The sequence below is a fragment of the Leucopleurus acutus genome, assembly GCF_964270905.1.
Source record: "Leucopleurus acutus genome assembly, chromosome: 20".
Lineage (NCBI taxonomy): Eukaryota > Metazoa > Chordata > Mammalia > Artiodactyla > Delphinidae > Leucopleurus > Leucopleurus acutus.
In genome coordinates this window covers 29271605-29298431 of record NC_139162.1, presented here as the reverse complement: position 1 = coordinate 29298431, position 26827 = coordinate 29271605, and the positions used below count along the sequence as shown (strand labels likewise).

Sequence of the window (26827 nt, the reverse complement as noted above, 5' to 3'; positions counted from 1 at the left end):
TATAAAAAGGGCTGGGACTTCCCTGGCGGTCCAGGGGTTAAGGCTCCATGCTTCCACTGCACGGGACACGGGTTCGATCCCTGGTCAGGGGTTAAGACTCCACGCTTCCATTGCAGGGGGCAAGGGTTCGATCCCTGGTCAGGGAAATAAGATCCCGCATGCCCTGTGGCTCAGCCAAAAACAAAAAAAAAGGCATACCCTTTCAGAGGCTTCACGGCCTTCCCTTTCAAGCTCATCTATGAAACCCCAGTGAAAAACACTGCCTAAGTGTCTTAAGGTGAACCCAAAGTATCAATAGTAGGTGAGAGTAGGTGAGGAAAAGGTAGCATCGTTTTTTAGCACCTACCTGTGTGTGCTAGGCAATGGGAATACACTGCACAGAGGAAGGCAATCCCTGCCCTAGAGGAACTCTTGATGGTTGAAGTATAGACACTTAGTCACAGTTAAAGATTACGCTCTCATCAGTGCCAAACATCTGCTAACCTATCAAGTATCACACTTAGCTTTGTTGTTACTAGTTCATAGTTCATCTGGCAACATGAAGATCTTGCTGCCAAAATGATTCCGCACCTGGGATTATAATCATTGAGCTTATTGTCCTCTTCCTTTCTCCCTCCTCCTCCTCCTCTTTCCCCCTCCATCTTTCTCTTCCACTCTCCATCTCACTTTTCCTTTCTCTTCTTCCCCTTTCCTTCTTGTTCTCTCTCTTCTTTCTCTTCCTTCCATCCTCCCTCCTTCTCTGCCTTGCCTCTCTCTCCCTTTCTTCCTCTCTTCCTTAAGCTTTCTCTCCTTTCTCCCCATTTCATCTTCTCAGTGTTCCCATCTAGGTGAGTAGTTCATGTGTAGGAAAAACTCTGTATTCGGTCAGCATGGATTAGAATTATCAACCCCTTCTTTTATAATACCATCAAGAAATACCTGCTGCAGTGTATAGATATAAACATCATACGAATTAGGTTTAGTTTCCAAGGCTTAGAAGTGCAGGATCTTCCAGGGCCCGATATCACTAAGGGGCCCTTGAAGTTGCTCGGGTTTGCTTACTTTCTCCTGCTTTATTGCAGAGTAAGCACAGAAAGGAGAAAGAATGTAGCTGTGACTATTGCCTCAATTTGCCCCTTTCCTTTCCCTTCTATCTCCTACATGGAGAGAGTCTCTTAGTGACCCACTGGTGTTGGCCATCATGGCAGGCCCACCATCGATGGTGGAATGAAGGCTTCAGTCCCACCTAGGATGAAATCCCCATCCTGCTTCCCAGAGAGGCTCCCATCAAGGCTGAGCTCAAGAACCCACAATGAGTGCCATAGAGCCAGTCTAAATGAGCCTCAGTGATAAAATGTTTATATTGATCACTCAACAGGAATATATTTTTCTTCCTTCTGAGTTGGGAATAGGTGGGCCACTCACTAGCTGTTCTATCTCAGTGTGAACATTTTTCCAAATTGGCTCAGTGCATGACGAGGCTGAGCTGCGTGGCATGTCTGAATTTCACCTTGTGGGCTGTGATTAATAGTCATTCAACCAGTGGCCCTGCTAACTGATTTCTCCCATCCTTTCACAGAACCATGATGGCAGTATCGACTTCCGAGAGTATGTAATTGGCCTGGCTGTCCTGTGCAACCCTGCCAACACAGAGGAGATCATCCAGGTGGCATTTAAGGTACTGTCAGCCCCACTGAAATCATCTTGGTCTGTCTCGTAAACAAGTGTTGACTCTAAGTGTATTATCTGAAAATCAGTGCATCTATTACGAGTGTTTATAGATCTGCTGTGACATGTACACGAGGGCAATGTGATTAAGACAATCGCTACCGAGAATAAAGAAAAGACAAGCATCCATTTAAGCAAAAAGAAAGTCTTTGGAAGCAGCCTAGTTAACAGCATTAAAATTGAAGAGCAGGTGATTTCATAAATTAGTTTAAAAATTATTTCTTTTCAGCCTCCCCATCTTGGAGCCCCAAAGTGAGGTTTATAAATAAACATCACCTGTCTATAGTCATCCCAATTCACCAGGCAGAAAGTTCTGATCCATCCTTATTTTCTCACTCTGTATGTCAGAGATATTTTAGGTGATCTTTTCCCGATGGAGTTTACTTTGTTGTGGTGGTGTCAGGTGAATACCATCATAAATGTCTCAAGTTTCCACCCTATGTGTTTTCCTGTATATCACATATATTATCACAGCAGTATGGGGGGTTGAGGGGCAGATGAATAAAATCCATGTCCCCCATCCCTAGCAGAACTTAATGGAGGTTTGAATTATGAGAACTCAGATTCCATTTTATCACTTATATATGCAAAAAGGAGAGGGAAGAGTACATTCCCAAAGTGTGTTTTGGTTCTTTGGAGATGAAACGTGCTTTATCTAATTAGTATTTGAATGGGATGTTCCCTTCCATATTTTAATCTTACATGATCTGCTCTCAAGTAAAACAAAAACTTGATCTCACTTACCAAGCTGTGTATGTGGAATCTTATCATACAGCTCTTTGAGTCTCTGCTTCATCCACCATAACAGCTGAGGACCTTCCCCATGCCTCTTTCCTACTCTTATTTCTTCCTTATTTTCTCTGAGAAGAATATCCCACTGTGTCCTCAACAAGTGTTTTCCCTTCTATCATCTAGAAAGACTCTCTTCCTCCCAAAGTCCTTTCTCACGTCTTAGAGGCCACCTGGGTTAGCCTCACGAATTTCCATGTGTTCTATCCTTGACAGAGGAGTCCCCAGGTTGACTTTTTATTTCAGATTGGTTTCAACTGAGTTAACTGCTAGGCCTATAAAGAACCTAAGAGGTTGATGCTTAGCAGATGGTCTCAAGGCAAGGGCCAGAACTCTTTCCAAGCTGAAAACTTTTACAGACTTATTCATCATAAAACCTAAAATTATACACATAGCTAACTTATTCCAACCCAGACATTTCTGTTTCTGTTCTGAGATTGTCTGTGTGATTATAAGGTCAGCTGGGCAAGTGCTCACTTTGGGTTTACCAATGAAAGACCTGATAGAAAATTTGGCCCTTAATCATAGTAATTATTGTCTTTAAAGAAGTCCTGAGATTTTTCTCTAGCCTAGACCTTGGTTTTGAGGGGGGACAGGGAGAGGAAAGAAGAACCTAAAACTATAATTAGCTCTTTTCTTCAGTAAAGCAAGTGTCATGTTTTACTTTGGTTATTTTTTTATCCTTCTCAGGGGTGTATGATGTTTTGGTTTTTTCATTTTGTTTTGTTTTGTTTAAGTGTCTATTTGTCTATTTTATTTTATTTATTTATTTTATTTATTTATTTTTTGGCTGTGTTGGGTCTTCGTTGCTGTGTGCAGGCTTTCTCTAGTTGCGTCGAGTAGGGGCTACTCTTCATTGCGGTGCACGGGCTTCTCACTGCAGTGGCTTCTCTTGTTGTGGAGCACAGGCTCTAGGCATGTGGGCTTCAGTAGTTGTGGCTCACAGGCTCAGTAGTTGTGGCTCATGGGCTCTAGAGCGCAGGCTCAGTAGTTGTGGCGCACGGGCTTAGTTGCTCCACGGCATGTGGGATCTTCCCGGACCAGGGATCGAACCAGTGACCCCTGCATTGGCAGGCAGATTCTTAACCACTGTGCCACCAGGGAAGTCCCTGTATGATGTTTTTGAAAATTATTTTGGCATGCTTCTATTTTTCATTTAGTAGTATCATTTTGTATATATACAGAATGCATTCACATCCTTTTATTTGGGTAACACTTCACAGTTAACTTCCCATCTTTGATCGTATTTCATCATCACGGTGACCTTTAGAGGTAGAATATTAGTCAGCATTCTTCAGTTGTAAGCAGTCGGCATAGACTCTGGTGGAGGAATCAGTTGTGAGGACAGCAAGCAGGCTCCAGGGAATACTCCAAAGCAGGCAGCTCCAGAGGTCCCAGCTGTGGGAGCTGCTCTACATCTCCCTTGGGCACTGCCGTTAGAGTGAGCAAACTCCAACGCTGTTCATCATTCAAATTCCAGGCAGAGTCCAAATGGTCTTGGACCATGTGCTTGCTAGGAAAGACAGGATGTTTTGATGCAGAGTCCCACAGCATTCCGTGCACTGGGGAGATATCGCTCCCCCATTCTCTAAGGAAAATGGGGTGTTAAAACTTCTACCAGAGCCCAGAGCATGAGATTTACCTTAGATCTGGGAACTCTGTAGTAGGGAGGCTATTGGGAGCGATGAGGAATTGAGAGAAATGGAGGGGTTTTCGTGGGGTAGTTGTGACAAAGGACAAATGGAGAGGAAGTAAAAGTCCCCAGAATGGACGTGTGAAGGAAACTTACACAGACGGAAGAGCCATCAAAGGACCAAATTTAGATGATTTGATAAGCTGGTGAGAATTCTTTAGGAATGGAAGACTTTTACAGAAAAATTAGAGTTTGTGAGAAGGTGGGGGGAGGTTGTGACTGAATCCTGGCAGTTAGCGCCTGAAGTCCAAGGCCCATAAAGAGCCCCGGGGCTACTGTTGTGAAAACAAATGCTAGCTAATTCACTTTGCGCTTTCCAGCTATCTTATCGTCCATTTAGGGGCTGAGTAGTAGAAAATGGACTAGGCGTCCCAGTGCCTTCTTATCTGGGAGCAGCAAATCACAACTTCGAATTATATTCTTCTCCTCCCACCCTAGTGAACAATTAAAACACTATTCAGTATTTGCTTATTGTTCTTCTCATGATTATCACACCTCATCCAATGCCTGTTTTTGATCGTGTATTTGGTCAGAAGTGGATACCTTAACAGCAGGAACTGTAGATATTTGCCTGCATTTGGGTGACAGCTTGACCATTTACAAGCTGTGTGACCTTGGGAAAGTTACCTGGCTTCCTTGTTGCTCAGCTTTCTCATCTGTGAGATAGGGCTAATAACAACACCCCCCCTTACATAAGACTATTATTAGGGTTCAATGAGTGTGTAAAGTGATTTGAACATGTTGGATCAGTGCCTGCAAAGAGTCAGTGTTGATATCATGAAAAAATGTTAATACCCTGGAGAGGATTATGAATATGGCATATTAATTATCTATCAGTTACCCCTGCATTGCTGCTTGACTTTCAGACTATCCCACCCTTTCCCCTCTGCCTATAAACATATTGTCTCTCCCTTCCTGAAGACAGCCTCCTTTTGTACGTGGTTATTACCCCATTTATCTCCTGTGCTTTATTCCATAATTTCTTAAAAGAAGAGCCATGCCTGTTGCCTCCATGCCTCACCTCTCTAATCATTGCTTGATTCCTGTTACCATCCGTCGCCAGGATCTCCTAATTGCCAAATCCAGCAAACCTTCTTGCTTCTTGCTTGGCCTTCCTATGCCATTTTACTCTGTTGGCCATTACCACACTCAGAGTTTCTTCCTCTTTGCTGAAAACCTTCCCTAGCTTCCAAGATGCATGCTCTTTCTTTCTGCTTCTCCGTGTCTCTGGCTGCTGCTTCTGAGTTTTTCTGGCCGGTTCCTCTTCCCTGCACACACCTCAACTCTTGCTGTTCCCAGGGCTCTGCCTTACTTTGTGCACTTTCCACAGAGAAGCTCAAACACACTTGTAGTTTCAGTCTTTACCTGAATTCATATCTGAAGCCTCATCACTCTCCTGAGCTGATGTGCTCAATCTTAACTTCCTCCTGGCACTTCTGACTCAAATTTAAGCTCTCCAGGTCTAACCCTTGATCTCATTGGGAACCTGTTTTCCCACTCCTGGTAACATAACCCTCCTTCACCCATTTGCCCAAGCTAGAATCCCTCAGCCGTCTTTAGCTCCTTTTTTTCCATCACTACAGACCTCTAACTGATATGTAAGTCCTGTCTTTGCTTCCTTATAAATTCTGTCTCTTCCTGCCCTTCCTGCTTCTCCACCCCAGACTCTTAATTGTTTTTCATGCCTCTAGTCCTTTCAACTTTCTGCCCTCTCTCCATCCTCCACACTTTGCCTCAGAGCTCCCTCAGTTCACAGGCAATCACCCCACAGCCCTTCCCATCATAATCCTGCAGGGGTAGATGAGGCCTTATATGGCCATCATGATCTGATCCTTGCTTGTCTTTCTCTCTCCTGACTTGAGCCCCAGGCAATTGCCTGCCAGTACTTGTATGTTCTGGGAACATCTCTTCATGTTTTAAGACCCAACTCAAATGTCATAAAGCCTTCCCTGACCTCTCCGGGTAGGATTCATCTTGTTTACACAGGACTCCCATGTGCTTTTGTACTTACTATGGTTATATCCCCTATTTTTTCCATGTGCTTTTGTACTTACTATGGTCGTAGCCCGTATTTTTCTTTAAAGATTTATTTATTATTTTATTTATTTTTGGCTGCGGCACACAAGATCTTTTGTTGCAGCGCACGGGCTTCTCTCTAGTTGTGGCACACAGGCTCCAGGGAGCGTGGGTTCTGTAGTTTGTGGCATGGGGTCTCTCTAGTTAAGGCGCGAGAGCTCAGTAGTTGTGGCGTGCGGGCCTAGTTGCCCCGCGGCATGTGGAATCCCAGTTCCCTCACCAGGGATCGAACCTGCACCCCTGAATTATAAGGCAGATTCTTTACCACTGGACCACCAGGGAAGTCCCTATAGCCCCTATTTTAATCCTATCTCTTTCTACCACTAAACTATAAGTATTGTGAAGGCAGCAGATACCATACTTATGGACATATATCCCTAGCCCCCCACACAATGAATGTCTGAATTACTAAACAGTTTATTTTTTAAGATTATTACATACCACCATTGCTCTGGAGGAGCTCATTCTTAGGCTTTATTTTCTTTTTCCTTCAGCTCTTTGATGTTGACGAGGATGGCTTCATAACAGAGGAAGAGTTCGCCACCATTATGCAGGCTTCCCTTGGAGTGCCTGACCTTGATGTTTCTGGTCTCTTCAAGGAAATAGCCCAGGGGGATTCTGTTTCATATGGTGAGTAGGCAGTTTGGCTCCTGGTTCGGTGTACTGTACAGTATACAGTGTACATCCAGACTATGACTGACCCTCATACAAGAGTGTTGTTTCCCCCCACTAATATGTTAACAATAGAAGTAATAGTAACGATGATGATAGTAATAATAGTAGTAGTGGTGTAATGGTAGAAGCTAATTATTGAGGACTTACCGTATGCTAAGCACTCTTCACACATTTTATATGTATTAATTCATTTATTCTTTATAGCAAGCCTATTCAATCAGTACTCTTCATTATTCTTATGTTACTGAGATGCAAAGAATTTAGGTGACTTACCTAAGATCATCTACTAGAGAATGTCAGAGTTGTAGCCACAGTAGAGGGATATGGACTGAGGCACTCACAGTAATAGCAGTAGCTAAACCATCTATTAATGTTTCCTGTTAGTGGCTTAGATGAGCTTTCACGTTCATTATCTCACATCATGTTGATGGCACCCCTGTGAGGTAGGGACTATCGTGGAGGAAGACCTTGTGGCCAAGTGGCAGGTCCGTCCACCAGGGACCAGCCTTTCTCCTGATGGCTCGAGTCCACACATGAAGACAAGTCCCCTAAGGGCTGAAGGGATGGTTCATCAGTTTCACAGTGTCCTTGGGAAACACCTCAGTGGAGAGGCCTCTGCCTTAGCTTTGATATGGTTGTAGTTGTCAGCATGGCTTATCTTCCCCAGTCTTCTCTCATGGGCCAGAGGGGGATTCCTCTTGAATGCCTTTTTCCTTCTGGTGTTCAAAGAGTTTCAACCCGATAACTTTCATGGGATGGGGGAATTAGTTCATAGACTTCTCTTACTCTTCTGTTTTTTGTTTTGTTTTGTTTTGTTTTTTGCGGTACGCGGGCCTCTCACTGTTGTGGCCTCTCCCATTGCAGAGCACAGGCTCCGGATGCACAGGCTCAGCGGCCATGGCTCACGGGCCCCATACGGGATCCTCCCGGACCGGGGCATGAACCCCTGTCCCCCTCATCGGCAGGCGGACTCTCAACTACTGTGCCACCAAGGAAGCCCTACTCTTCTGTTTTTAATTACTGTCATTTTGGCTGTCCTTATTCTATTTTAGGTAATTAAGTGCACTTATCTATTAAGTTCATTTAAAAAAAAAAGATAAAATGGCAAGTAGATACTGATATAAAACTTAAGAGTCTGGGCTTCCCTGGTGGTGCAGTGGTTGAGAGTACACCTGCCGATGCAGGGGTCACGGGTTCGTGCCCCGGTCTGGGAAGATCCCACGTTGCTGCGGAGCGGCTGGGCCCGTGAGCCATGGCCGCTGAGCCTGCGCATCCGGAGCCTGTGCTCCGCAATGGGAGAGGCCACAACAGTGAGAGGCCCGCATACCACACACACAAAAAAAAAAACAAAAAAAACTTAAGAGTCAAAAACCCCATGTGTACTAATTCGCTGACCATTTTCATTGCATAGTTAATACTCTGTATTACTCCAAACTACAAATTTTGAAAAAGTATTTGGAATAGCTATTTCAATGGAAACTAATACTAAGAATTATTTGTAGGTAGTCATATTTTTACCTGTCAGTTTTACTATGTTTTTAGGGAAATCTACTCTGTTTTTTGGAGTTCAACCTTTTTCTTTTTAGAATACACAGAATATCTCCCTTTCCCCAATATTATGCAAGCCCACTTTTTTTTGCAGGAATGTTTGAGGTATTTAAGTATGATTTTATGAAAGAATAGGTATAGAAATGTATCATGAATGTATCCATTTACATTATTTAAATGTGATAGTTTAAATTGTTTTCATTCTTGGTTTTCCTTTAGCCAAATTAATGCCCAAATTCTACTCATTGCCAGCTCTCAGCACTTCTAGAAATGAGTTACTCTTTAATGCCACTAGCATCCCCAAAGAGGACAGAGAGCCTTGATCTTTTGACCAGAGCACAAGTCTTAAAATTAAAGCTCGTGGTTTCAGTAGATCAACACTCCTGCCCACGTATCTTAGAAGTCACTTATGTCCTCTGTATCTTTGTCATTGAAATAGACTCATTCAGATATCTTTATTTTGGATGTTAAGAAAGAACAATTAATAGCTTGCCTGATTTGGAAATATAAAGTGCTCTGTCAATGCAAAATAATGTTGTAATTGCAAAGAATGATCTGGGCTCTATCTGGTGACTTCCTCATCACTAAGACCTGTTTTTATCTTCAAGAGTTGCTAGATAGTCTAATGTGCCATGAAGTAGACACTTGGTTATCAGAGGATTTTTTTTTTTAGTGAATGGATAGAAATAGGATATTGGGTTAAAAACCTTTTATTATAGAGTCAAATAGCAAGCTGATTCAAAGACCAAGCTCACTTTGCTATATAAGCTCAATAAAGTTTTCTCCGTCCAAACAGAAGAGGAGAGAGAAATGTCAAACTTGAGGGTAGCATCATATTTCAGAAACTCCAGGTTACCGGAGGCTTGGGTTCAAATTCTGATGGTTAATTTTGTAAGCCTTCTATACTCTACCTCACTTCCTAAATCTCAAACACCTGAGATAAAAGGAGGCCTACTACTCAGGGGTCTTGTGATATGATTAGTGAATATTGTACACGCTACTTGCCCTTACTGATCATAAGTCAGGGCTCAGCTTTTCAAGATGGTTTATTTCTTTACCAGAGTTAAAGGTTAAAATAGTTTTAAAAGCCAGTGATAGAGAGTCCTGGGTAATAAATTTTGTTAACATTTTCTATTACAAAAAAATAATAAAATTACATAAAACATAAACATAGAGCACAACAAAGTTTTACAAATGAACCCTTGTGTAACTACCACTCAGGTCAAGGAATAGAGCTTTTCAATAACTCTAGAAGCCTCCATGTGCCTATTCCCAAATAGAACCCCTTCCTCTGTCTTAAAGGAGGGAACTGCTGACCTGACTTAAAAAGGAATCTTTGCCTGCTTTGTTTTAGCATTTCACCTCAGAAGTACACATCTTTAAATATATTTTAGTTTTGCCTAAGTTTTTGAACTTTACATAATGGTCTCATACAATATGTGTTCCTTTGCATCTGGCTTTTTTCATTCAACATTATGGTTTTAAGATTCATCCACATTGTTACAACACAGCTATTCATTCATCTTCATTGCTGTGTAGCACTTTGTTCCACAAATATGCCATGATTTACTTAGCCATTCCAACTGTTGACAAACATGTGAATTGTTTCCATTTTTTACCTATTATGAATAATGTTGCTATGAACATTCTCATACCTGTCTCCCAGAGCACAATACGCACAAATTCTCTCACTTATATACCCTGGAATAAAGTATGCATATCTTCAACTTGACTAGATAATGGAAAAAACTATCTCCCAAAGTGGTTGTATAATTTATAGGGGTTGAGTAATAGACTTTTACGATCATTGTATTATTAAGATCATATGTTAATCTGCATCATTCCAAAAGAAGATTCACCTCAATTTATTGGATTTTGTTTTTTTTCCTCTTTTAGAGGAATTTAAAAGTTTTGCCCTAAAGCATCCAGAATATGCTAAGATATTTACAACCTACTTAGACCTCCAGACGTGCCATGTGTTTTCATTACCAAAAGAAGTCCAAGCAACTTCTTCAGTCGTAAGTAATAAAGTCAGCCCTGAAAGTCATGAAGAGAGTACCTCAGACAAAAAGGACGACTGAAAGCAAACATTCCTAATAAGGAAAATGCGGTGGCTTTTACTTGAAATTTCAAAGGCATTTACTCATAGTATTTTATTTGTGATTGAGTAATGATGTTTAAAATAGAAAGCTTTTTTATAAAAAAATGATAGATTTTCTTATTGAAATGCTTCTATTCACATGTGTTTATCAAGTAATATTCATTTTCTTTTACATTATATTTTGCTATACTGATGGGCTTATTGGCAATAAAGATGTTTTTATGGATTTTCCAGGCTAATTTGCATATCCAAATGAATGAAATGGTCTCCCTTATTTACTGATGAGCATTAATCAATGCTGCAAAAAGTTTTAAAAGTATAAATAATTTTTCATTTACTTTCCTCTAAAGAAATAAGGTTAGCTTTAATCCCTTCCCATTCTAGAAATAAGAATGAAGAGTCTGAGGAACGTTGCATAATTTTATACCTTTAACTTCACAGATTCATTTTTTCCATTTGCATTTCAGTTTCTTGGATCACTAAACATGGGGGGATTGGAAGGGAGAGCTCCGCTAATTAGATGAGACTTCTTAAAAACTCATATTCTCTTGACCATGCATCCCTATTGTAGATTTCCTTAACCACCTGCTAAGGAGATCATAACCTTTTGCATGATCTACAGATTTAGAACTTTGTTTTAAAGACAACAGCTATGGCCAAAGGCTGTGTGGGAATTGCCTTATCGAAGGTAACATTAATTGCCTAACGAGAAAAATTGTTTGCCACAGAGTTTAGTTTAATTTGAGTTGGGTAGTTTAGAATGTAGCCCTTGCCCAGTAAATGAATCAGATTTACTTTATTTATATATTATTAGAATTAATATATTTTATCATCTAAGTGGGAGTTTTATTTTATTGTGTCCTCTCAAATTTTAGAGCTTGCCTGAAATATCTACAGGGAAAATACGAAAGGTTCCAAATTATCAACAAAAGCTAAGGAATCCAAAAACCTACTTTATTAATGCAAGACCACAATTTAACCCCCAGGCAGGAATTTAACGGTGATATTTTTTTCCTTTAGGTTAAGCAATAATTTCCCTCAAGTGCTATTTTATTATAGTCACACATGCTTACTAAAAAGTTTCATCCTTAAGTATGAAGGATGAAACAGTATGATTGTTTGCTTTTTACATATCTTAAGCTATTTAGACAGAGCATTGAATAAGCTGAAAACAATTTCTTAAGTAATTAGGAAAGTACATCTTTATAATATTGGTTGTCATATGCAATTGAATGTATGTATTACTCAGGTACCATGATTTTTATCACAGAAAACCCACATATTAATCCCATTAATCATGAAAAGGTAGCATTTTAAATTACAAGCTTTCTGTGAGGCTCTTGAAAGTGATCCCATTGTTTTCCTGTTTTAAAGTAATATTTTATGTTCTTTAATTCCACTTCTGCCAATGTAATATTCCTATTTTATTATGTTACTGAACAAACTTGCTACATAAAATTCTTGGCAATTAAAAATTCTGGTTTTGCCATTTTGTCTCAAATGTAATATACCTTTTTAATATCATGGTTTGAACGTAAGTTTGCATATTTATGAATGTGATTAATCATTTTTGTTTGCATTTAAGCCTTATGAAATGTCAGACATAATTTTACTCTAATGAAAGACTCAAATTTTAGCCAAAGCAGCAATAGTTATTATTCCTAAAGAAGTTGACTTTTGACTGGTAGGGTGTATGTAATAACACAAGTCATGACTGTCAGTACTACTACCAACGAGACCTCTACTTTTATGCCATCTAAACAAAGATTTCCTTCAAAGAGTTTTTTCTCCTCTTAGAATTTAAAGTAAGAAATTAAATTTAACTAAATCAGTTAAATGCACTGTGGTTTTATATAATAGTTTGAAAAAACGAGGTTACTCTTTGAAATGAGAAATACTAGATCCTAAGACCTATAAAGACCATAAAAATTTCCATCAGAACAGTTCTATTGAAGGATAACGACATACTGAATGCTTATAGAACAAGTTGCTTGCATTATGCATATTTAATTCTCCTTTGCCAACGCTTTTAGAGTGTTGGAAGGCTGAGTGTGATCGCTAGTAGTGCTACCTCTAATGGATATTTAAAAGAGCCCCTTTTAGAAGACACATGGTCTGCTGTCTGCATGAGGCACAGCAGTACAGATATCTGACTCCCAGACTCAGGAGCTCTCCCTTTCAGACTGTTACAGATGCAAGGTGGTTAGTTGATGCCAGTTAATTGATACACCATTGACTGTATTGGAACAAGTGGGCTCTCGACCACAGAGGTCCTTGTGGAATTCTTACAAAGGAATCACTAAAGAGGATTAAAAGACACTAGTAAGAAGCCATCCCCTAGGAAAGCGTACATGTTTATAATTCTTTTTTTCTTTTCTGTTCACTTGAATGGACTTTTCCATTTTTGGTAAATTGTTATACCAGAGTATTCCATCGATGCCATGCTGTGAGTTGATAGAGGCGAAGGCCCTCACAAAGTTCTTGACATATATCCAACATACATATCACGTATACGTATCATAAACAATGTAGATGGTATTTATATACTGCTTTTTCACTTGCAATATAACATTTTCCAGTATCATTAAAATTACCTGGAAATGTAAATTTTTAAAAGTATACCTAATACTCCTTCAGAGTATAACATAGTATATAGCTATAACATAGTATATAGCTATAACATAATATATGTGATCTTTCTTCAAATATTGAAACTGTGAGTTTGATTTTCATTTTGGGACTATTAAAAATAATCAACTCCATACTCCATAATAGTTTATAATTATGAATAGTTTGCTAAGGGGCTTATTTATACTTACTGAATTCCAAAATGAAACATTTTTTGGCTAAAGATTTTATAATTATTAACTTTATTTTAAATTAATTTTATTACAGGAAAAAATTGAAATGATTATTTTTGATTCCATAGTTTTAACCTCATGTAGTAGTTAACAGGTTCATGTCTTTTAAAGGTAAGTAGACTTCATCTTTTTGAAGGTATTTTTCCCTTTGTAAAAGTAACAGACTTACTAATTATTACAATAAGTAATAATAATAATACTACCAATCTGGCATCCTTACTATGTATCAGGCATTGTACTAAGTGATTTACAGACATCAACACATTTAAACACTCAATGAAGCATAGGTATTGTTGTCCCTAGTTTTACTAAACAAAATTTAGAACTATCCCTAAGTTACTCATTAAGTGACGGAGCTTGCAATTAAACCTAATTTTGTCTGATTCCAAAGGCCATGCTTCTAATCATTTATATAAAGCAGCAAAGCTGCCTGATTTATAAAATTTATAGATTGAGCATCTGCCCGTGTATTTTTCTACTTGTGGGAAATTTTGACTTAGTTCTTTTTTTATTTTTTATGTATTTATCTTTTGGCTGCATTGGGTCTTTGTTGCTGCACGTGGGCTTTCTCTAGTTGTGGCGAGTGGGGGCTACTCTTCATTGCGATGTGCAGGCGTCTCATTGCGGTGGCTTCTCTTGTTGAGGTGCATGGGCTCTAGGCACACGGGCATCAGTAGTTGTGGCATGGGGGCTCAGCAGTTGTGGCTCACGGGCTCTAGAGCTCAGGCTCGGTAGTTGTGGCGCACAGTTGTTCCGCGGCATGTGGGATCTTCCTGGACTGGGGATCGAACCCGTGTCCCCTGCATTGGCAGGTGGATTTTTAACCACTGTGTCACCAGGGAAGCCCTTGACTTAGTTCTTAAAGAGAGACAGAGGTAGTTCAGAATGGTTCCAAGCAGTGGCTGAGATGGGGAAAAAGATTGGCCAACCCCAGCCTAGAAAAGTGAACCCTCCTGACCCTCTTCATTGTGGCCCAGGATAGATCAGCTGAAAACCCTGAAACCTTCCTGTAGAAATAGTACAAGTTATTGTAAACCAAAGGTGAGGTGAATGCCAGGGTACTACAGTAACCTTTTTCCTTTGTGGGTAGTGGTGGAGCATGAATTCTCTACTTCTCACGGGTCCCTCTGCTGCAGTGGCCTTTTCTGTCACATCTCTGCTCTCAGAATAAAGTTTATGATCAATAAAGGAGAGTCTGAGGGACCGAGGACAAAGCCAGAATTGCAATATCTAGGACCTGCGTTCTAACTATTGTGAAGCATTCCCTTTGCTGCTCTCCCTGCTTATATTTTTGCCCTCCTATATATCCTCTTGCCATACAGAAAGCACAAGTTTATTGTTTGAAAGCATAAACCAGATATCACTTCTCCAGTTAAATGTTTTCAAGGGCTACCCATTGCACTTTGGATAAAATCTAAAGTATTCAACATGATCTACAAGGCCCTGCCTGGTCTGTCCCCTACCATAGTCTAGATCTCCACCATCTCCAATCTCCTCCCTAACTAAACTCCCACCACCCAATCTTTCTTTTCCTCCAACTGATGAAAGTCCCTTCCAACCTCATGGTCTCTGTACTGCCGTTCCCTCTAGCTGGAGTGCTCTTTCCCAAAGATTTTCACCTTGTTTTCTCTTCTTCCTTCAGTCTTAAAGAAAAACAGCTTCATCAAGATATGATTCACACACCATACAATTCACCCATGTAACGTATACAATTCAGCTTTTTTTTTTTTTTTTTTTTTTTTTTGTGGTACGCGGGCCTCTCACTGTTGTGGCCTCTCCCGTTGCGGAGCACAGGCTCCGGATGCACAGGCTCAGCGGCCATGGCTCACGGGCCCAGCCGCTCTGTGGCATGTGGGATCTTCCCGGACCGGGGCACGAACCCGTGTCCCCTGCATCGGCAGGCGGACTCTCAACCGCTGCGCCACCAGGGAAGCCCTACAATTCAGCTTTTTTAGCATATTCACAGAGTTGTGCAACCATCACCTCTCATCTAAATTTTTTATTCTTGACCTCATTCAGATTTTAAATCAAATGTCACACCATCAAATGGGAATCTCCTATCACCTAATCAAAAAGCTCACTCTGTCTCTATGGGCAGTCTCAATCCCATTATCCCTTTTGGTAGTGCACTTAAACTTCTGGGGGGTTTGTTGTTATTGTTATATATATATATATAACTAATATATATTTATATATTAAAATATGTTTATATAATGTATTATTCGTGTATTTATTGTCTTTTATTCATAGCACTAAGAGGGTGTACCTGACAGTGAACACTCAGTATTTGAAGAATGAATAATGATAACATTATCTTTCACTTATTGTGCCTTGTATTGTATTGAGAATAGAGATCATCTTTACAACAAACTTGAAAACCTGGGATTATGATCCCTAAAACTAATATAGAAAATAAGGCTCAGAGAGGTTTTGTCACTTGCTCAGAGCTACATAATTGGTGAGTACCAGGGCTGGAATTCAAACCCAAGGCTGCCTGGCTCTAAGTGAAGGGACTTTTGATTGGACCAAGGTAACCTGAACCCATAAAGTAAGTAAAAACTTATATGACAAGCTTCAGGTTCCAGAAACGTGGAAACTAGATAATCTGAGAACCCTCTGGCCACAAAACCCCTAGAATGTTGAACAAAATATCACCAACATATTTGAAATGTGTAGCTGAGCATGCACAATACTAAGGGAAATGCTCAAAGGCCAAAAATGAAAAGGGAGCTGGACCCCAGAACTGTGTGAAGGCATAAGTTATAGTTGACCTGGGGACATTTTTCAATCTTAGTAACAAAGAGGGTTGTATTTTGTGGCTATGGGAAACACAAGACAAGGTTTTTATATGATGTGGGGATTTGGAACTGAGATCTCAGGGGAGGAAAAAAAAAAAAAGACACTTGAAGGGCTACACCCTCAGTAAAATAATGAACTGCGAAAATTCATCTTCCGGTAAAGGAAGACTCTGAGGAAATTTTCTGTCCTGGCCTGGGTTCTAGCTTGGGGGAAAAACTCCTCCTCTGATAACTTTTTTAAAACTTTCAATTCTTTTAAATGTTTTGAGACTCATTTTATGGCCCAGCCTGTGATATATCTTGGTGAATATCCCGTGTGTACTAGAAAAGAATGTGTATTCTGCAGTTGTTGGGTGTAATGTTTTAGAAACATAAGTTAGATCCAGTTATTTGATAGTGTTGTATAAGTCCTCTTTATTCTTACTGTTTTTTGTCTACTTGTTCTATTAATTATTGAAGAGGGATGTTGAAATCTCCAACTGTAATTGTGGTTTTAGCAACTGTCAGTTTGTCTGGAGTTTGCCATTGGTTTATAATCATTTTCAATTGTTATATAGTTTTGATAAAATAACCTTTTTATCATCATGAATATTCCTCTTTAATTCCAGTAATACTTGTTCTGTTAACATAGCCACTTCAACCACACCAACTTTCTTAGTGTTTGCATGTTTACCTTTTTCTATCTTTTTACTTTATATTTAATATGCATCTCTTAAGTGAGTGTTTTGTGGTCTGTTTGGGTCTTGCTTTTATATCTTGTCCGACTTTCTTTGATCTTCTTTGATCTTTTTTCCTCCTTTCCTGATTTATTTTGGATTAATCAATATTTTTTGGTCATTTATTATCTTATTTTCTTTTGCCTTCTTAGCTGTACTTATTTATTTTTAGTGGTTTCTCCAGAGCTTACAATAGATATCTTTAAATTAATATAGTTTACTTTCAAATAATAGTATACTTTTCACTTATAACATAGGAACCTTACAAATATATTTCCAATTCACTCCATCCCATCATTTGTGCTATTGTAATATATCTTCTATGTGTTTTAAATCCCACAAGACACTTTTATCATTTTTGCTCTGAATAGTCAAGTTAAAAATTTAGAAAAAAAGGTCTATTTATCTACATATTTACTGTCCCTGGCATTCTAATTCCACCTTTTCATCATTTTTCTTAAGCCTGGAGAATGTCCTTAAACAACTCCTGTAGTGCAAGTCTCCTGACAATAAATTCTCTCAGCGTTCTTTTGTCTAAATGTCTTTATTTTGCCTTCCTTTTCTAAGAATATTTTTGCTGGATACAGAATTCTAGGTTAACTTTTTTTTTCCTTTCAGTACTTTAAAGATCCCATTGTCTTCTTCCTTTTATTGTCTCTGATGAAAGTTAGAAATATTTCTTTTCATAGCTCTCTTGTATATAATGTATTTTCACCATCAGGCTACTTTTAACATTTTTTTCTTTATTACTGTTGAGAAATTTTTGAGAAATTTTATTGTGATTTGCCTTGGTGTGATTTTCTTTATGCTATCCTCTAGGGGTTTATTGAACTTCTTGGATCTATAGGTTTAGAGTTCATCATATTGGAAAATTTTTCAGCTATTATATTTTTCAAATAACTTTTCTGCCCCTCATATTTCTCTTTTCTCTCCTCCAATTACACATATGTTAGACTGCTTGCATTATCCCACAGGTCACTGAGTGGGACCTTAAGTGGTGGGATTTTTTTTCAGTCTTTCTCAGTGTGCTTTAATTTTGGTCATTTCTGTTGCTCTTATTTCAGGTTCACTGATTCTTCTTCATCTAATCTGCACAGCAGATGTTTCATTTCAGATACTGCAACTTTTGCTTCTAGAATTTTCATTTGGTTCTTAGTTTCTACCTGGCTAATGAGAAATCCATATTTCTTTCCCTCATTATGTTCATAGATTTCTTAACCTTTTGGAATATACTTATAATAGTAGTTTTAAAGTCCTTGTTTCCTATTTCATCATCTCTGTCATACCTGGGTCTATATTGGCTGATTCTTCTCCTGGTGATGGGTCATATTTTCCTTCTTCACGTGTCTTTATACAAATTATTTTGTACACAAATGTGTACAGTTTATTTATGAAAGTAATTTTGTACTATATCCTTTACATTGTAGATGCCACTGTATTGAGTGTCTAGATTTGGCTATCATCCTTAACAGAGTTTTGAGTTTTGTTCTGCCAGGTAGTTAATTTACTTGCAGAGTATCACATGAACTTCAACCTAAGCCTCACACCCTATACAAAGAATAACTCAAAATGATCACAGATTTAAATGTAAAATGAAAAACTATAAAACTTTCAGAAGAAAATGTGTGAGAAAATCTTTGGGCTCTATGGATAGGCAAAGAGTTTTGAGACTTGACACCAAAAGCATAAGACTATAAGACGTTTTTCCCAAAGTAGCTGTACCAGTTTACGTTCCATCAGCAATAGATAAGAACCCTGAAGGCTCTACATTCTCACTAGCATTTGGTGGAGTCAGTATAAGTTGCATTTTCCAAGGAATTTATTTATTTTACTTAAGTTGTTGAATTTATTACAATAAATTTGTTCTTGATATTCCTGTGTTATCCTTTTGATGTCTGTACAATCTTAATGATATACTTTCTTATTCTTAACGTTAGTAAGTTTTAACCCAGACTGATTTTCCCAGTAGATAGCTTCACAAGTTGTTGGATGCATTTTTGCCGTATAGAAAGATGAAGCATATGTGTCCGATGGAGAAAGTTCAAGTGAGTGATAATTTGGGGAACTGGAGGTGGAGGAAGGAAAGAATCCCTTCCAAAGTGGTTGTTTGAATAGCATTGCTGAATTGTAATCCACTTCTCTATAGTAGAAAAGCCCAAAGTTTCCCCTAAATTTATTTTACACACACACAGAGTTTTCTCCAGTGAAAAACATTCATAATACAAACTTGCACATTTTTCCAGGTTTCTTAGATTCAATCACCTGCTTGTCAGTGTTTTAAACTAGAAGGCGCTCCAAATTAAATTGAGATAATTGAAGCAAAATCTCTGTGCTCGGCACAATTGTTACGGGTTACGGAAAAGGAATTTCCTTTGAAAGGTAAACACAGGCCTTATGAACAGCACTGATGGGGCCTGCTGAAATCACTTTTCACTCCATTCAGGGTTACTCTCCTTTCAGATGCACAGGGTGGAGGAGAACAAATGATTTGTCAAATAAAATGAACAGGGAAAATTTTAGGAGGCTAAAACGGATTTCCGATACAGGAAATTTATTTGAACAAAGGTGTTTTCTCGGGCAATAGGTTCAACCTGCCATAGAATGCAACATTTGTTCCATAATCTCCCAACCCTACCGTACCATATCAGTGTCATCTTTACACAGCACATTTCCTCTTCATCCAAATTCTGCCACATTTATGGGCCTCGCATTATCTCCTCAACTCTGCCATGATATTTCTGGACAAATAAGTAACTGAATACTCTCAACCTCAGAGTTTCTTGGTGAAGAAACAAAACACAGAAATCCTGAGAGAGAAGCACTGTCACTTTCCCCAGTGACAATTTGACTCTTTGTTTAAATTGTGTGTAAACAGAAACCCAACCTGCTAGTAAGCTGCTTTTAAATCTGCCAGAACTGCCCCTTTCCCCATCATCACCCTGCAATGCCTGCATTAAATGTTGGCAAATGCAGAACAGTTGTGGGAACATTCAAATGTAAACCATAAATGGCTCAGAAGTGAAGGAACCAGATCATGGGGTTCTGACCCTCAGAGGACATTTTTGGAGAATGATTTTGTTTTCTGCCTTGAGCTCACTCATAATAGTCACACATATACCTTAACTTTGTCTCCATTCATTCATTGAATCAGTAGATCATTTGAATGATGGGTCCAGAAAGTTGGGTTTTTTTTTTTTTTTAATGATTCTCAAGGTACTATCAAAATGAAGCTACCTATTTGGGTCCTACTAGCAGTGTCTCAAAAGAAGCATTAGGCCTCCTTTACAAATGAGGAAGCTGAGACCCCATGAGGCGAAGTCACTGCCGGATCCAGCTCTGGGGGCAGAGTTCTGGGGACCAAGCTGGCTTAGTGTTCCAAGTCCTCTAACTCGTAGGTCAACTCTGATTCCCACACACCACCAAGAAGCCACTTCCATCTCTCTGAGCTCAATTTCTGCCTCTCTAAAAGGAAACCATCATCATGGCTTTGTCGACCACACAGGGCCTTTGGAGAAAGCTGATGCGACAAGAGATGGGAGAGGGCTCAGGATGCTCGTGAAGTCCACATAAGGGTAGAAGTGGTACTGTGACCTTGAATGGAGACCTCCTTTGCTTTGATCCCTCACATGGCAGCCCTTGAGCCACACCTAAGGCCCATACTTCTTCAGGCAAGGAAGGATTCTTTCCTGGAGCCTTCAGAGTGGGCAAGGCCCTGCAGAAACCTTGATTTGAGACTTCCAGCCTCCAGAATCATGAGACAGTAACTGTTGTTTAAAGCCACCAGTTTGTGGTACTTTGTTACAGCAGCCCTAGGAAATTCATACAGTCCTTTCTGGTAAATGTATTGTTTCCAAAGATGGCGCTGAACAAGATTCAGCAACAGCCCTTCAGATTCCCAGGCCTCCACCAGAGAAGCATGTGACCACACGTTCTCAGGGCAACTGGTTAATTAACACTCAGATTAGCCTGGTAACCCATGGTTCTTTCCCTATCCCCCCTGCCTATTTCAGCAGAACATCTGATCAGGTTCAAATGCTAGACCAGGAGGATGCCCAAAGGCACCTGATCTGGTCAGGAATCACCTGGCAACACTGACATAGGTAGGAATTCAGACAGAGGGCCAGCGATGGCTGGGGAGGTCAGTGCACATGGAAAGCCCCGTGTAGAGGCAAAGCGATAACTCTTTCCCAGGCAGCACCACATCGCGGGGGCAACACTGGTGACAAAGGAGTGGAAGGGCCGAGGGCCGTGGTTGCAAACTCAAAAGCCACGGAGGCTCGGCAGAGAGGGAAGTGAGTACGGCCGTCAAGATATAAGGGGTCTGGAGTGGTCTGGAGAGCTCCTGCCCTCTCCAAAACTCGGGGTGGCCAGACATAACTCCCCAAGCTTTATGGGAAGCCAGAGACCTAGATTTTTTTCTTAATTGAAGTATAGTTTATTTACAATATTGTGTTAGTTTCAGGTGTACAGCAAAGTGATTCAGTTATCCAAATTTTTTTTCTATTCTTTTCCATTATACTGAATTACAAGATGATGAATATAGTTCCTGTCCTATACGGTAAATCCTTGTCGTATATCTATTTTATATATGGTAGTGTGCATCTTATCAATCCCATACTTCCAATTTATCCCTCCCCCCACATCCCTTCCCCTTTGATGACAATAAGTTTGTTTTCTCTGCAGAGACCTAGATTTTTATGTGAAATTTCCTGATCTGTAAAGCACTGGGTGGGCCAAGTAAAACACTGGGACCTCAAGGTGGGCCCATAAAGGCACTGGTTGGTGATGCCCTGTAACAGAGGTTAACTCCTTCCACCATCCACCCTGACATCTGGCTGTGCGTGGCCACAGCTGCTTTAGTGGCCCTTAGGCACCTTCCTAAGTGATCACAAAGGGTTATGGCCTTCTCTGGTGCGGAGAATGGGCAGGTCTCTCTGGGGCAGTGAAACAGTGTGAACGTTTGCATTTCACTGGGATGCGATCATTACAAACCAGATCAAAGAAACCTGAGAAAGTCAAGGGCTGGGAGGGGAAGAAATGAGTCGTGTGGCCTCTTAAGCAATTAGCGTTGATGTCCCTAGCAGCTGCTGAATTCCAGAGGCAATTCCAGAAGCTATGATTTGGAATCAGTCTCTTAAGACACACTTAAAGGCATTGGGGCTGGATGCCTGTCCCAGAGAAGAGAAAACCCAAGGTGCGAGGGCGTGGTGAAAGGGAGGGAGAGGGAGTAGTTATCCCTGTCCTCTAATACCCGCCGGTTGTTACAGTTGGAGGGAAGTAGCTTCTTTTGTGAGGATCCAAGAGTTAAACCCAGGGCCAGCAGGTGGAAGTTATAGGGAAACATCTCCCTAGCAATCAGAGGTCTAAAGGTGGAGTCGCTTGCCTTTGGAAGAAATGAGCACTCCGTCGTGGGAGGCATCCAAGCACACGTTCAGTGCCCACCGTTTGGAGATTATATGGTGGAGAGAAGCATCACTTTGGACAGACCCTGGAGTTCCATCCGTCCTAGAAATTCTGTGATTTATCTTACTAGTCACAGTTCAATTGACCTGCTTTATTTGGGGTCTTGTTTTTTGTTTGTTTGGGATTTGATTTTGTTTTGTTTTAGAAGATATGCAGAAACTTCAGAATTCTCTTTCCACTCTAGAAATGGGACTTAGAACTCTCAGCACAGGAACCATGAGGAGTGGAAAGTGACCCTGGACTGCGATACTTTCAAGGCGAAGGTAGCAGGGAGTCACCGACAGTGCCTTAATTTGTGGCTGCCGGGAAGAACTAAAGTACAAGCCAGGCTTCTGAGAAACAGGAAGGAAAATGGGCAGATAGGACATGGAATCCTGGAATTAATAAGAAGTCAAATGGCTGAGTCACTGAGATAATTTCCAAGTCTGAAGGTAACAGGAAAAAATAAGAAATGGAAAAAAGAAAATCGACACCTGGAGAGTAATGAAGGCTTTCCAGAGACCCCTGGTGACCAACACAACAGGAGAAGTCAGGAAAAGTTAATTACACCCTGCTAGGGGAGTCCTTCACGGCAGCCAGACGTCCTGTTCCGGCCTTCACCTATCACTGGATTCCTTCCCGGTCAATAGCAGCCCTCACACCCACCCCAGGACCCAACGAGACCAGGGGCTCACCATTTGCGCAAGTGATCTCCTTCACGTCCAGTTATAGTGTTGAGCAGTCCATTTCATCACTCCCCCTCAGTAAGGACGCAGAACATCAGAACAGAAGTAGACTAGACATTGGGAAACACTGCGTGCGTCGTACAGAAGGGAAAGCGGAGGCCCAAAGAACGGTCCCTGTACCAAGTGCGACAGGGAAGATTGAGATGTGCAAGAGCCGCTTCATGTTCTCTCCTAAATTAATAGAAAAGAAGTTCACAGCACTGAAGATAGAGCTCACGCTTCTGTGTTAAAAAACATCATCTTTGGAGATTAATATGGGCGTCTCTCCAACTCAATAACTGGCTTTTGAGAAATAGAGATTTCTCCTGTCCCACACACTAAAAGTCACGTTTTTGTTGACAGGGTGAGGTTTGGGGATGTTCTTAAGTACCACCAGGCTCTGTGTTCTGCCCTGTTCACAGACCCACCCAGAGAACAGGCCCATCCCTGGGTGGTTCAGGGGCATGGAACCTGTTTGGCCCACTTTGAAAGACACAGAGAGGCCCAGCAGGGTTCCCAGCAGGACTGGGAAGGTTAGGCAGTTTTCTGAGCCAGGGCGGTCACATGTGTAAGGAACTAGAGAGAGCAGGTCCATTTACTCTTTCAGTATTTCTTTCCCTTTTTTCAGGATCAGAAAATGTCCCCAGACTGTTCTTTTGGGGTGTGATTTAGACTCGTCGTTAAAACCACCCTTTGCGCCTGCTGTCCTCCTTCTCCTGCCTGTGAGGAAGGCCTCAGCCCCCCTTCCTCACTGCCCCCTCTTCTCTTCCGGTGACTCCAGGACCTCCTGACCAGGCCTCTGCCCCACCCCTGCCCGCCACTCTGCACACAGTGTTGGACAGACCCTTTCAATACAATTTTGATTGTGCTGCTCACTGTATAAAGGCCTCAGTGGCTTTCTCACTGCATTGAGTAAATGCCATCCTCTTCAGGGTGGCCAAGAAGCAGATTAAAATTAGGCCACCGCCCACCTCTCCACTTCCTCTCCCTTGCCCTTGGCCACACCCCTGGGAGGCACTGCCCCTTGCTGCTAGCTCCCTCCAACCCACACGGTGCTTCGTCTACCTGAGTCATCCCTCCCTGCTCCCTGCCGACCTAGGTCCCTCTCACCTTTTGGTCTCATTGGGGAGGGCTTGGAGAAGGCGTTCCCGAGCACCCAACTAAAGGGCCCTTCCCAGGTTTTCTGAGTTAACCCACTGCTCTGGTATTATCTGCAAGACTTTGTCAGTATCTGTTGATAGCTGATTTAGTTGCTTGTTTATTTCTTTCTAGTCTTCCCCCTGCTTGAGTTTAAGAGGGACCTCATCTGTTTTCTTTATTATTACAATCCTGGCTCACAGAACCGTTCCTGATGTGTAATAGTTGCTCAAGAAATACTTGTGGGAAGGAAGGAAAGAGGGAGGGAGGAAGAACGGGAGAAGAAAAAGAGAAAGGATAAAGGAAGCCTCTTATATCTAGATATACTAGTTGGTGTCTAGCTTGAAGAGGGTAGTAGCTAAAACAAAAGGATTAACTCTGGGTTTTAATGCATTATAAGCAGCAATATTGGGGGGCAGATTGGGGGTGGGGAGCCCTCAGTCTCACCTTCCAGACAGCCAGCTCTGTGGTCCAGGGGAGGACAGACAGGAGCTGGGGAGGTAAAGGGAGCTGCCAGTGGGGCTCGATGGTTGGATGGAGTGGATGGAGGAGGGGAGAAGTCTCCGCCCTCACAGGTGGGCAGGATCGGCCCTGCCTGGCAGACGTGTGATGGTAGCATCTGCCATTGTATAAACAGCATCAGGACCAGCCTTGCCCTCAAATAACGTAGAATCAATGAAAGAGCTGGTGGAATGCAAATATTTAGGTCAGAGCGAGGAATATAATTTATTTCCCTCCTTCAGCCCATGAGGTCCTTGGAGACGGGACCCAGGTCTTCTGAAGTTATGCAAATGAAGTATGTCGCTCAAGACCTGGCCTCAGGTGGGCACTGCACACACAACTGAGCTATGATGAAGGTGGCTCAGGAGGGGGTGGGACCTTGTTCCAGGGAGGTGGCATTGCACCAACCTTTGGTGCTCCAGAGGGCAGGACTCATGTGGCTGGACACGTGCTACACAAAAGCAGCTGGCTGGCCACCAGCAGAGAAATCTCTTTTAACCGAGAGCGCAGACACTGGACAGCTTGACTAGGGGGCTGGAGCGGGCAGGAGCTTCCCACACTGGAGGCCGAGGAGAGGAAGAAGTGCTCAGGTGTTAGGTAGGAGATGGTAAAGACGGTGGTCTGAGTCCCTGCCACACCACAGATTATTCTATGATGCCCAGACTAGATCCATTTCCCGCTGATGCCCAAGTGGACACTCGGAGCCATCGGGAGGGTGCTCAGCTCATCAGGGGAAAGTCAATTCCCTACGGCTTTTACTTATAACTTTGTTTGCAGATAGTGAGCCTTTTCTGTCCGGCTCCTCATCCCCATCCTTTCTGCCTGTGACAATCACATTATTTAATTTAGACGAGTGAAGTTACCTTAGATCAATTATACTTATTTTTTCTGTGTAATTTCCAAAGCTTAATATCTCCATTCAGGCCCAGCCTGGGGGACAGGTTGTCTAGCAGAGTCCTAAACGATTTCAGCCCTTAATTCAATTCTACTTTTACCACAGCCCAGGCAGCGAGCATAATTCTTTTATCCCTAAGATGTCTCATTAGCAATAATCTAATAGCACATATTAAAATATAGGTCACCGAGGTGGGCTGCCAAGTGGAAGCCTTGTCATAACTTTGAAGGCTGGACAGCTGTCTTGTTCCCCGCCCCCCCCCCACGACACACCCCAATCCCAGGCTTAATTCTCAAACAATCAACTCACAAAAAACAGTTTACTTTCTGCAGTTCAAGGTTAAGAACTAACCCTGGCTAGAAAATAGTGTTGGTATCTTTTGCCATGGTGTGGGGTGAGGGAGACAGTTCTTGCCAACATGACACAGTAGAAAAGATCTCTGGCCTCTAGCATTTGGAGCTGGGGCCCTCATCCCAGTTGTGTCCCAAACTTGCAAAGTGACCTGAGGGTATGACTTTTACTCTCTCGGGCCTCAGTTTTCACATCTGTAAGGGGGGAAGGCAGTGGAGTTAGAGCCATTGTTCCTCTGGCAGTCCAAGTTCAACTCGTCCTTGTGTGCCCTTGATGTTTTCCTTTAAATCAACTCACTCTTCTAAATTAAATACATTTGTTTTAAAAAGGAGCTCAAGTATCAATATGAAAAAATCTCAAGAACATTTGCAGAAAGATTCATGCAGAATGATGCCATTTGTATAAATATTAAACATGCAAAACTAAATACTAGCAAACAGAATCCAACAGCACATTAAAAGCATCGTACACCATGATCAAATGGGGTTGATCCCAGGAATGCAAGGATTCTTCAGTATATACAAATCAAACAATGTGATAAACCATACTAATAAATTGAAGGAGAAAAACCATATGATCATCTCAACAGATGCAGAAAAAGCTTTCAACAAAATTCAACACCCATTTATGGTAAAAACCCTCCAGAAAGTAGGCATAGAGGGAACTTACCTCAACATAATAAAGGCCATATATGACAAACCCACAGCCAACATCGTTCTCAATGGTGAAAAACTGAAACCATTTCCTCTAAGATCAGGAACAAGACAAGGTTGCCCACTCTCACCACTATTATTCAACATAGTTTTGGAAGT

At 41.2% G+C, this 26827-nt stretch overlaps 1 protein-coding gene across 1 annotated transcript in view; it reads left to right on the top strand.

Moving 5' to 3' along the window:
* Positions 1-12049, top strand: part of LPCAT2 (lysophosphatidylcholine acyltransferase 2) — a gene marked incomplete at its 5' end in the record, with an annotated part of 63574 nt that extends 51525 nt beyond the window's left edge. Inside the window, 3 exons of the mRNA XM_082863134.1 lie at positions 1559-1657; positions 6760-6895; positions 10385-12049. Of these exons, the coding sequence (XP_082719260.1) occupies positions 1559-1657; positions 6760-6895; positions 10385-10569 (420 nt within the window). The 3' untranslated portion in view covers positions 10570-12049. The remainder of the gene's footprint in view (positions 1-1558; positions 1658-6759; positions 6896-10384) is intronic.
* Between the last annotated feature and the right edge of the window lie 14778 nt (positions 12050-26827).